Source organism: Drosophila tropicalis, unplaced genomic scaffold, assembly GCF_018151085.1.
Source record: "Drosophila tropicalis isolate 14030-0801.00 unplaced genomic scaffold, ASM1815108v1 contig_845, whole genome shotgun sequence".
Taxonomy (NCBI): Eukaryota; Metazoa; Arthropoda; class Insecta; order Diptera; family Drosophilidae; genus Drosophila; species Drosophila tropicalis.
The window spans coordinates 7,769,586-7,783,556 of NW_027173338.1; the positions used below are offsets into that span (position 1 = coordinate 7,769,586).

Genomic DNA, 13,971 nt, shown 5'->3' on the forward strand with positions numbered 1-13,971 from the left:
GTGTGTGTATGTGTGTGTTGGCATGTATGTAAGTATGCATACATACTCGCGTATATTTTGTTTTGTAGCCACTGAGGCAATAAATTTAAATTTTTCTATAAAACGCCATATAAACGATATGGATATGAAAGGCACTTGACAATGATATATGTATCAGGATTTTTATATATACGCAAGATTATTGTGTCCATGTGTATGTATGTGTGGGTCATTGCTTTGCTCTGCTTTTAACCGGAAGCAGCTTACGCACGGCTGCTCCAGTTTGCCGGAAGTCAGCTATAGAGACAAAAAGAGTACGTACAGGAAGGAGAGGTATGAGAAAGAAATGGAGGAATTACAGGGCCACTCCACATCGAATGAATGTCAACATGTTGATAACAAAAAACTACACAAAGCCACCAAAAATGTACAAAATGTTATTGCTATTGTTCAGTATACACACGCACACATATACCCTATACGCCACCATAACTAATGCGGAAGAAGGAAAAGTTTTTTTCCTTGTCTTCCATTATAAATAATTGACTAAAACTGTTCCAACCGCAAAGTCTTTAGCTTTTAGAGCTTATATAATCTAAACCAATTCGGTTTCTACCAATAGTAAGTAATTTAAATGCTAAGTTCAGGCTAAAAAATAATAATTTGGATTCAGCTTCTTCCAGAAGGCCAATTTTCAGCGAGGGCTAGGATTATTCGCCTCTGGCTCCTAAATACCTTGCGACGTCTCTGATAAAACCATAGACATTCATTTTTATTTTGTATATAGAATATTTTCACTTAGCTAAACACTTTCTCAATGTTCTTCTGTAAACAACTTGTTATTCAGCCAACTCTTTTATATAGGACATGATAAAATGCTAACATCATAAGTTTTTCTCAATTGTTTTTGCAATTCTTTTAGTGCCTGTGAGCAAGTTTATGTGGGAGTTTGTTGCCTTTTGTGTCTAACATGGTCAACAGACGTCAGCAACTGGTTGGCTGATTTTTGGTCTTTCCTCATGGCGTGGTCAAAAATGCAATGGTATTTTCTTTATACTCTGGGTGAAATTTTTCAATGCTACATTGTCTTAAAAAATGAAAATCATTTTTATGAAAACAATAAGAGCGATGCTTGGCTGCCTCTACGAACAATTTCGGGCCACGCAACAAACAACAAAAAAGAAAATTAATGAAATTTATGTTTGGTTTTCGTTGCATAAATGCTTGCAGGGCACATGAATGAGTGGTGAAGAGAGAGAGAGAGAGAGAGAGAGGGGGAGATGGTAAAGAGGAATGGAAAGTTATAACAAAAATTTCTTATTGTTCTTCGTAGTGATATTTTGCAACCGCGATGTGGCATATTTTATTATATATTATTATTACTCCTCATACATACTCTGCAAAAAGGTACATCAAATTCAGCAAGAAGTTTTAGTTAGAGATGGTACCAGGATATATCTCAATAGTAAAGCCATAAGTACATAGATTTGCTGAGCTTCATTTGTTAAGTATTTGAGTAATGAGTTATGAGCTAATACATTTATTTAATAAAATTTTACTACATTCCATGAAACCCGCTAGATTATTATCGATATTGAATTACTTTATGTTATCGAAAATAAGTCATCTCTATTCAAAGGCAATTAAAGCTAAATTAAGAGATGGATAAGAGTACTAACAATAAACCTAGATCAAAATAAAGGTCTCATTAGGCGAATTATATAATTAAATACTTTTAAAATTTAAATTTTGTTATTTCTATAATCAAATAAACCGCAATTTAAAAGGGTATACACATTTCGACACCGCGGAAAATTGACACAGCGTTCTGGTTTTTTATTTTATTATTTATAGTTTTGTATGGAGTGGAAGCCAACAAAAATGTTGTCCTTTTTGTTGTATTATGCATCGTAACTGTTGTTTAAAGAATTCTTTTACAACAGTGAAAGCTGCCTAACGATGACTCAGACGACAGCATGAGTGCCCAGTCATATGGCTCCATAAGGATGTGAGGATTGGGAAGCCAGTCATCGCCCTTTGTTAGTGCTCCTTTCCTCTCTTTTTTGTTATACTTCAATGATAGTCAAGGCACTTAAAGAGAACTAATGGAAAACTGGTAAATTATTATCCTTTTATAGAATGAAGCAGTTGAGCTATTTTCACGTTTGATGTACAAACTTTGAAATCTAAGAATTAGGAAAAGTTAACAGACATTAGTACAAGTGTTTAAATGACATTTTTATTGTAATTTAAGCAAACTAGGTCTGAAAGTTCAAACTGTTTTAAATCAAAGAGAACAAATATTTATTAAGTAATCTATGAAGAATGTATCATGTCCTAAAGACGACACACATATCTCGCGCATTAAGATTCTTCAATGGATTAATCGTATACTTTTCAGTCGGTATACGAAATTGGAAGATCTGTGCTCTGGAGCTGCTTACTGCCAGCTATTTCACATACTCAGACCAACTGACATCAATATGAAGAATGTAAAATGTACAGCCAATATTGAACATGAATATGAACACAATTATCGGTTACTTCAGAAGAGTTTTAAGCGAGCGGGAGTAACAAAAGATATACCCATTGAGAGACTTGTTGCAGGGCGACGCAAAGATACCCTGGAATTTGTTCGATGGTTCAAAGAGTTCTTTGAAGCCAATATTGTGATAAAAGTCTCCAAAGAGGATATGGCGCAGCAACTTTCTAGACCCTTGGAAAGATGTAATCAGTTGATCAAGAAAACTCACCAATCAACCACTAAGAAACGAAAAATTGTCCCTACTTCTGTTAAAACGGATTTAAAGTTGCGTAGACCAAAGAAAGTAACGTTAAAAAACCAAGACAGTTGCCGGAAGTCAGTGCCAAATGTCTCCAAACGTGAAAGTATTATTCAGCAAAATGCTAAAACGAATAGTAAAGATAAGATCAGGAATTTATCATTTGAATACGAATTGATACAATCAGAACAAAGTACGGAGGAGAAAGAATCCTTCGCAAGTCAATCTTTTACCATTTTTTCTCAGCAATCGCCCGAAAGAAGAGAATCTAATACACACTTCTCATCGAAAAGAATTGGCCCAGTTGAAGAGCCTCCTTTACGAACAAAACAAAAGGATAAACTTAAGGAAATACTGCAAGAAGCTATTGAAATAGCTGCATGGAATGCTTTAGTGGATAAAGTTGAAAATATAACAGATTGTCAACTGCCCCTCGCATTAAAGAAGCCAAACGATTTTAATAAAGATTCATTAAACCGGAGAGTCCAAAAACAAAGAGAAAGGGAAAGGGAGCTACCTACAATAAAGCTTTGTCCATCTACAAACATTAGTATACAACCTAATGAAGATAATCAAAAACAAACTTCATCGTTTTGCTCATTGAAAGATGCTGAAACTCAATTGGATTTAAGTGATTTACTTGAAAATAGTCTTAGAATCTATAGTTCCAAGTTAGAGACGAGTGGAAGCCGTAGATTTTGGCACAAGGCCTATAAATGTGGTGCCATACAAGTAACATTCGTTTTCAATGATAATGACGACATTGATTTTGACGACTTAATCACATTTACTGATTTGCTTGTAAAAGATAAAATAGATTCTTTGCTTGGAAATCAAAGAAACAATGATCTTACATCAAACAATATGAAGGAATTGGGAGATGATGACCCTGGAGAAATATGCAACATACCTACCTCTCCCCTTCTCAGAAAATCCAAATCATTACCAAATCTTGAGATTGACGAAAAGACTAAATTACAAGATGAAAAGAAAAATTTACATTGTCGTCAAGTTGCTGTACAGAAAGAGATAGATTATTCTTTGGCGAAAATTGTACGCATTTTTTTTGCCTGCAAGAATGAACCAACGATAACTAAAACGAAGATACTAAATATAATCTATGACCAAGAGGAGACTGCTCCATCTACACCGAATTCTCACAGCGGAGATGGAGACAAATAACAGTAACAAGCCATTTTAATAGGAAATTCAAGAAGTATTTATCGTTGCGCCCAGTCAACTGCATGAAGGGGGCCACATAACTTGCCACACGACATCGCACAGTCGAACAAGCACAAAATTATGCCACAAAGAATAATTTCAATGAAGTACGACTTTATACATTTTTCTAAACTTATTAAGTCCAAACTAAAGTTTAAGCCCAAACTTTCCAATGAACAAAAAGGGAGCAGTAACAGATCTTAAGGGTTATTAGTTTCAACGGCTTACAACAACAATAATAATGACCTTGATTCAACTTTTTCTATGCCACAATGTTTTCACTTTTTAGGTAGTAATAAAAAAGGTTATAAAAAGCAAAAATAAAATATATAATATAAATAAATCTTATCAATGCATTGTTTAAAGTTCATTGGAATTTCCATCTTTTCGATAGGTTTTTATATAGGATTTTTATGGGGTGTTTTATTTTTGGTTTTTGAATGATTTGATAACATCGAAAATACTAAACATTTGCCAATATTCTAAATTCAAATTCTGGCAATTTTCTTAAGCTTAGGTCTCCTTCTACTTCAAACACCAAAATTTACCACATCATAACCTAATTTTTAACTCTTATTTATTATATATTTTATGTCTGAAACCCTACGAATTCTCTTTTTCTTATGAAACTTGTAATCTATTTTCTAAGCAATCTATTCATACTATCTAGATAAAAATTCCGCCAATTACTCGTTGCTTCATTTTTCATGTACCACACTAACTTTGCATTTTTTTTTTTGTGTACTCTTAACACTGTCTTTTATTGCCCCCTCTTTTAGGCTTGGGTGTATGAGTGTATTTTGCATACATTTTGCATAATAAGCTGCTTAGTAAGACGAGAAGAAAAAACTTTACCATAACTTAAATTGAAAATGTAAACGTAATGCTATTAACACTCTCTCTTACTCGCTCTTTCTTGCTGTGCTAAATTTCTTTCTTACACCATGTACACACACATACTTTAACAGGCAACTATGTGTGTATATGTTTATAGCAATTTGCATATGAAAACAGAGAATGTTGTCCCAGCTCCAAAACCAAAAAGCATGCAACATTTTGCATATTAAATAGATTATACATTTTTTCAAAGGTTACCTGCATGTTGGACTTACCCAAACACACACACATTCACACACACAGGCACACACACGAAAAATACAGCACTAATAGTGGCGAGAGCATCAACATGCCTTTGTGTTTGTAATTAGAAACTTGGCATTGCCTAGTTTTAGGCACCCGCCCTTTGTTTATGCAAATATTTAAATACTAGACTACTTAACCTACATAAAATGCACACAAGTAACATTACAACACGACAAAATGTTGCATAAGCTCTGAAAAAGGATGCACAACAAAAACAGCACACACACACATACAACAAATTGGCACTAACAACAGCAACAACAACAACAACAACAAGAAAAATAACACACAATTTCAAGAATTTTGAAGAAAAAAGTTTATATATATATATATACGTGTGTCTCTTCTCTTTCTCTTTCTGAAATTAGCGCTTGGCCTAAAAGTATACTACAACTACTGCATCATTAGTGTCAAACTTGCAACTCATACACGAAGAACTGAACTAAACAGAACAGAACAGAACAGAGCAAAGCAAATTGAAAATGTATGCTCATTAGAAAGGACAAAGAAGCAAAAGCGCATTACCGAGTTCCTAAGTCATAATAATTACCAAACAACAAAGCCAAAAAGACAGGCAAATGGAAATGTGATGCAAAAGTAACTGCGACAACAGTTCAGTTCAAAAGTCAAGGACAAATCAAGTCGAATGAAATTTAAAAGCATGAACAAGAGCAAATGTTACTCGTCCTTTGCCAACACTCTACTAAAAATTAGCAGGAGGCCAGCAGCATCTCAGGCAGCAAGCTGAAGACAAATTTAGAGTTTCTTCAAATTATTGCCAACAACAGCAACAACAAAAGTATCAACTGGAAATTGATATATTCGATTAGTAATCTAAGCGAAAACGACGACGACGAAATCGAGGACGAAGACAACGGAGCACAAGACAACAGAGGGCGGCGTATTCCTAATTTGTCAAACGGCTTGTGGCCACGCCTCCATCCCTCAGATTTAGCTGCCGCTGCTGCTGCCTTCCTGTGTAGCACAGCATTTCCGTCAAATTCGTCGCTTTAAGGCCAACAACAAACATCAAGTCATGGCTGAGCAGGATAATTACGATGATGAGGTAATTTCTTTTGTTGAAAGACAAAGCGAAAAAAACAAACACATCACGGACATGAATATATGTTTTATGCACCAATATAATTTAAGCATAATTAATTTTTTTTTAAATTTACATATGTACATATTTAAATATGTAAAACAAATGGTTTACATATGAATGTGTAAGTATACATACGTTTGTGCTTGTGTGTGTGTGGAGACCTTTTTCATTTCACAGAAAATGAAAATCATCATCACATGAATTGATAAGAAGTAAATATTTTAAAGCATTTGCTTGAGTAAACAACAAAATGACAAATTAATATTGAAATGGTAAGCTCAAGCTGATAATTTGAAAACCAATTAAGTGAAAACTTTTATGGACAACTTTATGAAAATAAGTTAAGAAAGAAACTTAAGGACATGGGTTCACAAATTTCATATCACAATTTAGGGTCATTAAAACCTATTAAAATATGTCTTTAATGCTTCGGTAGATTGACCTTTTTTAAGAGGATTACATAATTCGAAAATATGTCTTAATATAAACAGATGTCTAAAACCATAAAATTATCTCTTATCTCGCATATTTCTATTTCTATATTGAAGTCGAAGACTCTTTGACATACGAACTAGCCATCAGCATTTGATTTCACTAAAATATTAACTAAATCACCTTAGATAAGCTAATCAAATAGTGAACTGAATCTCTTTTATAAGAAGCTATATCAAAACTTGTCGATTGAAGAGCATTCCAGGTAATTTTTCGCTATAATGGCTTCATACTTAGTTTCACTTGCAAACTTGATAAGAAAAATATTCTCCATTTAAGCAAATATCTGACTGCCAGGAGACATTTGTGTAACTTTTGCTTGCACAGTTTCAACACACATCATGTATTTGTGTGTGTGTCGAAACTAATGACTCTTTTCTAGCAGTTTAGTTTTTGTCTGTTGCTTGTGAAAGCAAGAATTTAGCTCTGTATACATTTGAAATGAAATCCAAATTGATATGTGTCGGGGCCCATGACAGTTCAACCTTTCAGCGATTGTATGCCAATCTCTATAATTACCTTGCAGTACAGTTGTGTAACACTTGATCCCTGCATAAATGCACCTGTCAGCAGCCATTAATTTATGAAAACACAGCCAACACACTGAAACTCCTACGCTTAAATCGACACGCACACGATTCTGAGTTGTAGGGGGCATAGGAAGAGCCAGGGAAGGGCAGTGTCAAAATTGATTGGGTCCGCCTAATGGATAGGCAACTCTTCTTTGGCCCTGACCATGGCATAAAGGGAGTGGTTAGGGTTGGATTCAATGCTAACGCCCGAACCAGCACCAGCAGCAGCTAATTGATTTCCGCTTGAATGGGTGATTGCCATTTCGACTGGCTGTTTATCTTACCAGACGTTTGACACTCGAAATTGAAATTGTGTTGAGATCACGTATCCGTTCCGTTGGTCGCTTAAATCGAAATCAGCTTAGTATGCAAAACGCACCACACACACACTGTGTATGCAGTCCTACAGATACTTCTAAAGTTATATAAATGCGTGCACGCATCGTTTTGCTAATTCAATTTCGCAATTGTTGTGAGCTCTGTCAGCATTTTGCATTTGAATAACATGCGGAATTTATTTCAATTAGCCTCACTCCTGGAGGCAGTCTGTCGCCTGTGGCTGCAATCGCGTCCAAACGCCGCAAAGTGTGCAACGAAGCATGCATCTGAAGTTGACCGTCAACGTCAACCACGATGGCGATGATGATGACCATGATGATGATGATGATGGTGATGACGATGTGGACGACGATAGTGCCAAGGGCTCAAGCTCAAGTTGCTTTCCTGTTAGTTGTTGAGTTAACTTTTCCTTCAATTTTTTTTTTTTCTCTGTGAAAGTAGCAACGAAGTGGACGCACTTATCAAGTTGGAATCAAAGTGAGACGAGGTTGAAGTGCTGATGTAAGAGCAGAGGCAGCTCTTCTTACTAGAGTGAAGCTAATGATAAGCTTGATTGGGAGAGGTAGTAAAGCTCTTAGCAATCAAAGTGAAGAGGGTTTTTAGTATCAAAAAGTTAATCAAGTTTCTGGTTCTGATAAGTAATTAATTTTGGAGAAAGAGTAAAAAATGACAATGTAAGTGTAAGTGAAATACAATCGGCTTGTTGGCTTACTACACTTTTTCTTACTCTTTTTTCGACTAGGAAAAGTTTGAATTCAAATCAAAACACTTAGTGTGAAATATTGCTTGTTGTTGTTGTTAAATGTTCTGCTATGGTTAACAGCTTAAGGACATTACAAATCAGTTGAATTTTATTCGATTTTATTGGGGAACTTTTCTGAAAGACAATGTGAAATAAAGGAGTCCATGGGTTATGGAACGGAAGTTCATCCAACAAAGTTTAATGTAAAAGATCTTCGGGTAACGAACACTAACATAATACTTCATAGGCAGATCTAGTTATGGGGAAATTAGGGAAACTTGCTCCCAAAAGTATTCAAATGGCAAAAATTATCTTTTTTTTAACATTTTTAAAGCATTCTAAGCAACTAATTTTGTAGTACAACTTTCTTTTCATGTCAGGGGATTGAAGGCATTAATCAAGAGTGATGTGTAGTTTGATTTTTCTATTGCCAATGGTAAACGTCAATTAGAAAATAACTGTATTTGGCATTGTAAATTAAAAAACAAATTACGTAAATAGGCACTTCAGCTTGTTTGGTTATCCTAGAATGTTACAAAAAAGCTAATACTTTTAGCTGTTAGGAATATAATAATATCCAAATATGATTAAATTAACTACATACAGGTGATATGCGATGATAGAATATAAATAAGATAATATTAAATTCAAGCTAGAATTTATTTATAGAGCTTGTCAAGGATCAACCCTACTTGCCCTTGAAGCCGAATATTGCAAACCTTGCCCTTAATCCGCTTACATACACCCACAGACACACACAGGCACACGCACACAATACAACTGACACACGGAGACACAATATTGCATTTTTCGATTGGTGGGCGACATTAGAAACCAATCTTTATGGCTTGCTGCCTTCCTGCCAAACATCAAAATCCATAAACAGTCCTTCAGGCCATGCGAAAAAAAGAGGAAAATAAAAATAAAAGGATGCAGCCGTAGACAGACGACATGGCATCCTTGCATGTGGAAATGGTGCAACTACAACTACAACTACCACTACCACAAAACTAACACTGATAGATGCATTAGGTAACGTAACATTAGACCTAGCCTCTGTCAGTCTGTGTCTGGCTTTCCGGCACACCCAACCCTATTTGTTGGCCCCTTTCTACCTCCTTGTGTTCCACCTCCAAGGGCCATGGGTTGGGGGTGCCTGTTGTCAACAGCAGTTAAGCTCAAGGCCATAACGGCATAGCATTTACTATAACTGTCATGTGTGTGTAGGTGTGTCGTGCAGGTGTATGTGTGTGTGTGTGCGACTCTATAGGTGCAGCTTTGTATGTTTGCGTCTATGTCAACACATACTTGAGCTTCCATTACACGGCCATGATTGCTTATTTTTCTTTTACCCGCTCGCATTTTCCCTCCTGTTTTGCAGGTGTCGCGGCTGTCAGCGGTCGTTAAGTTACATGAATTTGTCAAAATAAAATGTAATATGGCAATGGCTGACAAAAATTGAAAAAACGCTGTTAAAGGTCCCTAAGACGGGTGCAGTGGGGATTATTTTTCAAGATTTATTGGTTTTACTTAGAGCTCTGATTGTTATTCTTCATGTTATTGCTAAAGAAATAAGTTGGAAAAGAATAAAAAAACAATTTATTGAATTTCCAGACAAACTGTTGCCATTGAAAGTTGGCAATAAAATTAGTTATAAAATTGCACTCAATACAAGGACGATTTTTATGCATCGTATTAGCATTAAAATTCTTTCGACTTATGATTCAGAATAGTCATCAGTTTCTTTATTTATTTAGTTCGTAAAAAATTGTTTTTCATGAACTCTATAAAAAAAGACACATTTAGAAAAGAAGAGACTGAAAATGTTCATTTTTGATTACACAAAGTTTCGGTTAATTATATATAAGTTTCAAGGCAAACGCCTACCTCTTCCTTAATCTACCAACCAAACATAGAAACTTTTCCTTGTTGTGTTCGATTTAGGGTTTAAAACTAACCCCCTACTAAACGCGAGGACAATAACTAGCTAAAAGAATAACTCAAAGAAAATTGACCACTTCATAACCTAGGTATAGGTTCTTTATCCACTATCGTTTCCATTATCCCCGACGATACTACCTCTCAGCATTGCTTCGTCGGGGGAAACTTCACCAACGTCGGGGGGTTCGAACTCGAGCACAACAGAATTGTAGTTTTAGTAGGTCTCCATTGAGCCACCGACTAGGTACCCAGGTATTCCTAAACATAGGTTGGATATATTTATAAAATAGCATGGTATATGGTAGCTTACTCATATTTTGTTGAACCAATGTCTAGTTTCGTTACCACGCTTTATTCCTAGAAGATATGACAGTTTCTGCTTTGTTTTCTCATAGTTAATACGACTAATTTGGGCGTAAAGGAAACATACAACTCTTTAGTTGTTTTTTAAACTCGTATAACAAAGCTATAACATACATATTTTTCAAAAACAGATTTTAATGGTCATTATACTCATGTTCAGAGACATAGAGACTTAATACAAATTGTTATGCTTATAAATAATCCAATGTCCAAATTTTGGATTCCAAGCCATTTAGTTTTTATGCTTTAAATAACTTCTAAAAGTTGTTAGATGTCATATAGAACAATAGCAACAATAACACTTTTATATGTTTCATCTAATTTAATCGTTCCTCCAGTTAAGAGTTTCATAAAAATAAACATTAAACAAAACAAAATCTTGTTTTCATTGGTTCTCAATTAAAGATTAACTTAAAAGTAAATTGTTCATTAAATTAGGATGAAATATTTGATTTTCTGTTTTAAAATCTTCAGCAAATAATCGTTAAAGTTTAATGGCTTTCTAGAAATATAATTTTTCAATAGATAAACTAAAGCCTCTCTAGGCTATGGAGCGCTCTTGACAGATCTAATACCATCTGCTGCTCATTTAATGCGATTAACTCTTGCCCAAACTCTTTTTGCGTCACACTTTTATCCTTCTAGCTAATTGAAAATGACACCTTTGCTGCCATCAGGGTCACTCAGTCGTCATTTTCACATCCCTCTCTTACTCTCATTCTCCTCTGAGTGTGAGTGCGAGTGTGAGTGTGTACATATACTTTGGCATCTATTTTTAATGCGCTTAAAAGTATGCAGCGGCAACATTTTTGTTCGCCCCGCTCACAGCTTAATAACTATGGCAACTTATGCAAATAACTGGCGGCGGCTTTCAGCTCTCAACTTTGAACTTTTGTGCAAAAAACAAAAAACAAAAAGAAATATGAAAATGTATACATACATACATATAAAAAAAAAAAGAAAAAAAAGGAAAACAAAAAGGAAAACTCTCGCTCAGCTCAACCGCAAAAAACGCAGCTAATACCCCAGTGTCGGGTGTCGGTTAGTTGGCTAGCTCTGACGAGCACGTCGTAGTACACATTATCTCTATGCCCCTGCCGAGAGTATGGAATCCCATGAGTTTAAAGAGTTTTGTACATTTAAGACCAGGTAAGCAGGAATTTAATCAACTTTCTCACAAATGAAAAGTAAAAATTGATAACAATTGTTGTTGACTCGCCAAATCCCTCGATAAACTGAAACGAAAGCATTTCAAAAGCAGAGAAAAAACGGAAACCACCAAAGCAAACATCATTAAAAATAAAATTCTTTCTCGGTTCTTTCTCTTCCTCCCACTCCTACTCTCTCCCATTACCCTCACAAAGGGGCAGGGTCCATTACATTTTCCATGCGAAATGCAGTAAATTGAATTTTGAATTACTAAACCATTTCATAGATCAGAATGTGAAAAGTTTACTTTTTTCCTCATCCCTTAGAGTTAGGAATATTTTTCTTAACTAAAGGTGGAATGTAATTTTGGCAGTCTTCCTTCTCAGAGTTTGTAATTCAATTAAAATTTCTGTCAATCTTACCCTTTTGGTTTTTAGTCCTTACAAACATTTAATAAGAATATAGAAACTTCGGTGTAACATGTCCTTTTTATAGCCATTTGCATTTTAACAGTCATCCATTTCAATTTTCACATGCATATGTCGAGTGTCGGATTGTGTGCAATGTCCTTTTACAATGCATTGTGCAGGAAAGAGCCATTAAATTTAATATGCTGAAAGAAAAATCGTTTAAATCAATTTCGCCTTGTGTGGAACTAGGAGTATATTATTTGACCATGTAGACTTAACTACTGGGCAGACTTGACAAAACAAAGACAAACATGAACTACTAGAGTAGATCAAATATTTCAAGAATATTGACTTGACAAAGTATCCGGCTAACATCTAGCTAACCCAGCCTAATAGCTGCTTTTACTATAATTTATTATCCTCTTAAAATAAAAAAAGTTTACTTTGTTTAACACTGAAAGATAAGTCAAATTAAGCCGACCACATAGATCCCATGTGCCAAAAAGGAAAGGAAAGAATGTTGCTGCATTATTTCTGTGAGCCTTAGTTACCTATGTATCCCAATCAGCGAGCACCTAAATTTTAACTTTAGCAAAGTAAATTCTTCCGGTCTCAATTTCCCGTAGAATATGCCTAATTAGCAATTGCTAGACATTAAAAATTTATTGATATTAATAGCAAGTCAAATTCTGGCCCTAGGGAATACTTTCTAACTCAGCTATTTGCGTTTGCGTTGAGACTTTTTTTTTTTTTTTTTTTTTTGCTGTGAACCTTAGCCGCAAGTAAAATTGATGACTACCATTATTTTTAATTTCTTTAACGTCAACAGCAACTCATCAAGTTGAGTGTTTAAATTTCTTTTCTCCTTTATTTTTTCCTTTTTTTTGCATATTATTTGGTCGTTCAATTAAATTAAGTGTTTCTTTTCATCAAGACAATAAATGCAATTCAATTAAACGAAGTAGACACTTAACAAACTCAACCGACAAACAAAGAACCAAAAACAAACAAAAAACCAAAAAAAACTGCATTTATCCAAAAAATTGCGGTCTGCGCTATTTTTACTTTCAGAATGTTTGTTAGTTTTATCTCAGTTGGTTTTGCACTTATTCGCGGCAATAGTTCAGGGCCATAAATTGTATGTGCAGTCATATGTGTGCGAGTGTGTAGTTGTGTGTGTCTGTGCTTATAAATAAACATGCGGGTACAAATGTTCCTCCATTTGTCCCTATTTGTATGTGTGTGTCTGCAGGTTATTAATTAAGACTTCGCGTCTGAGATATATATTCAGATACCCTCATATATTACAGAAGATGGTCCAAAGAGGAGAATGAAGATATATTTATGCGTTTTTAATTGAGCTTAGATAATGTGGCAAGTTTGAGTTGGCCAAAAACACATTGGAAAACCATTTTGCTTAATATTTTTGAGAACTTTGCAACAAGTGACTGTAATAATATATAGAAAATGTGTAGTAAAAAGAAGTGCCTAATTTAAGTAAGAAATTAGAGGGCTTTAATTACTAAATGTAGAATCATCCGATCTAAGTGAGTATACAAAATAATAAGTCTTTAAGTGGATATGAAGTGTTTACTATCTATTTCTGTTTTTGGCAATCGATTTGTTGTTGCTGAAAAATATATTCTACTCAAGAGATTTCTGACTTTTCTTGGACTTTTGTTGCAAGCTTAAGTGAACAGACAAGAGTCAAGACAAGAGTCCTTTTTTCACT

General features: G+C 34.8%; 1 protein-coding gene across 2 annotated transcripts in view; it reads left to right on the forward strand.

The window, feature by feature from the left end:
• Dpp10 (Dipeptidyl peptidase 10) overlaps positions 1-13,971 on the forward strand; it is a 45,925-nt gene that overhangs the window by 17,755 nt on the left and 14,199 nt on the right. For both annotated transcript variants that reach the window (XM_068294581.1, XM_068294582.1), the window contains exon 2: positions 5,495-6,192. In XM_068294581.1, the coding sequence (XP_068150682.1) occupies positions 6,163-6,192 (30 nt within the window). In that variant the 5' untranslated portion in view covers positions 5,495-6,162. The remainder of the gene's footprint in view (positions 1-5,494; positions 6,193-13,971) is intronic.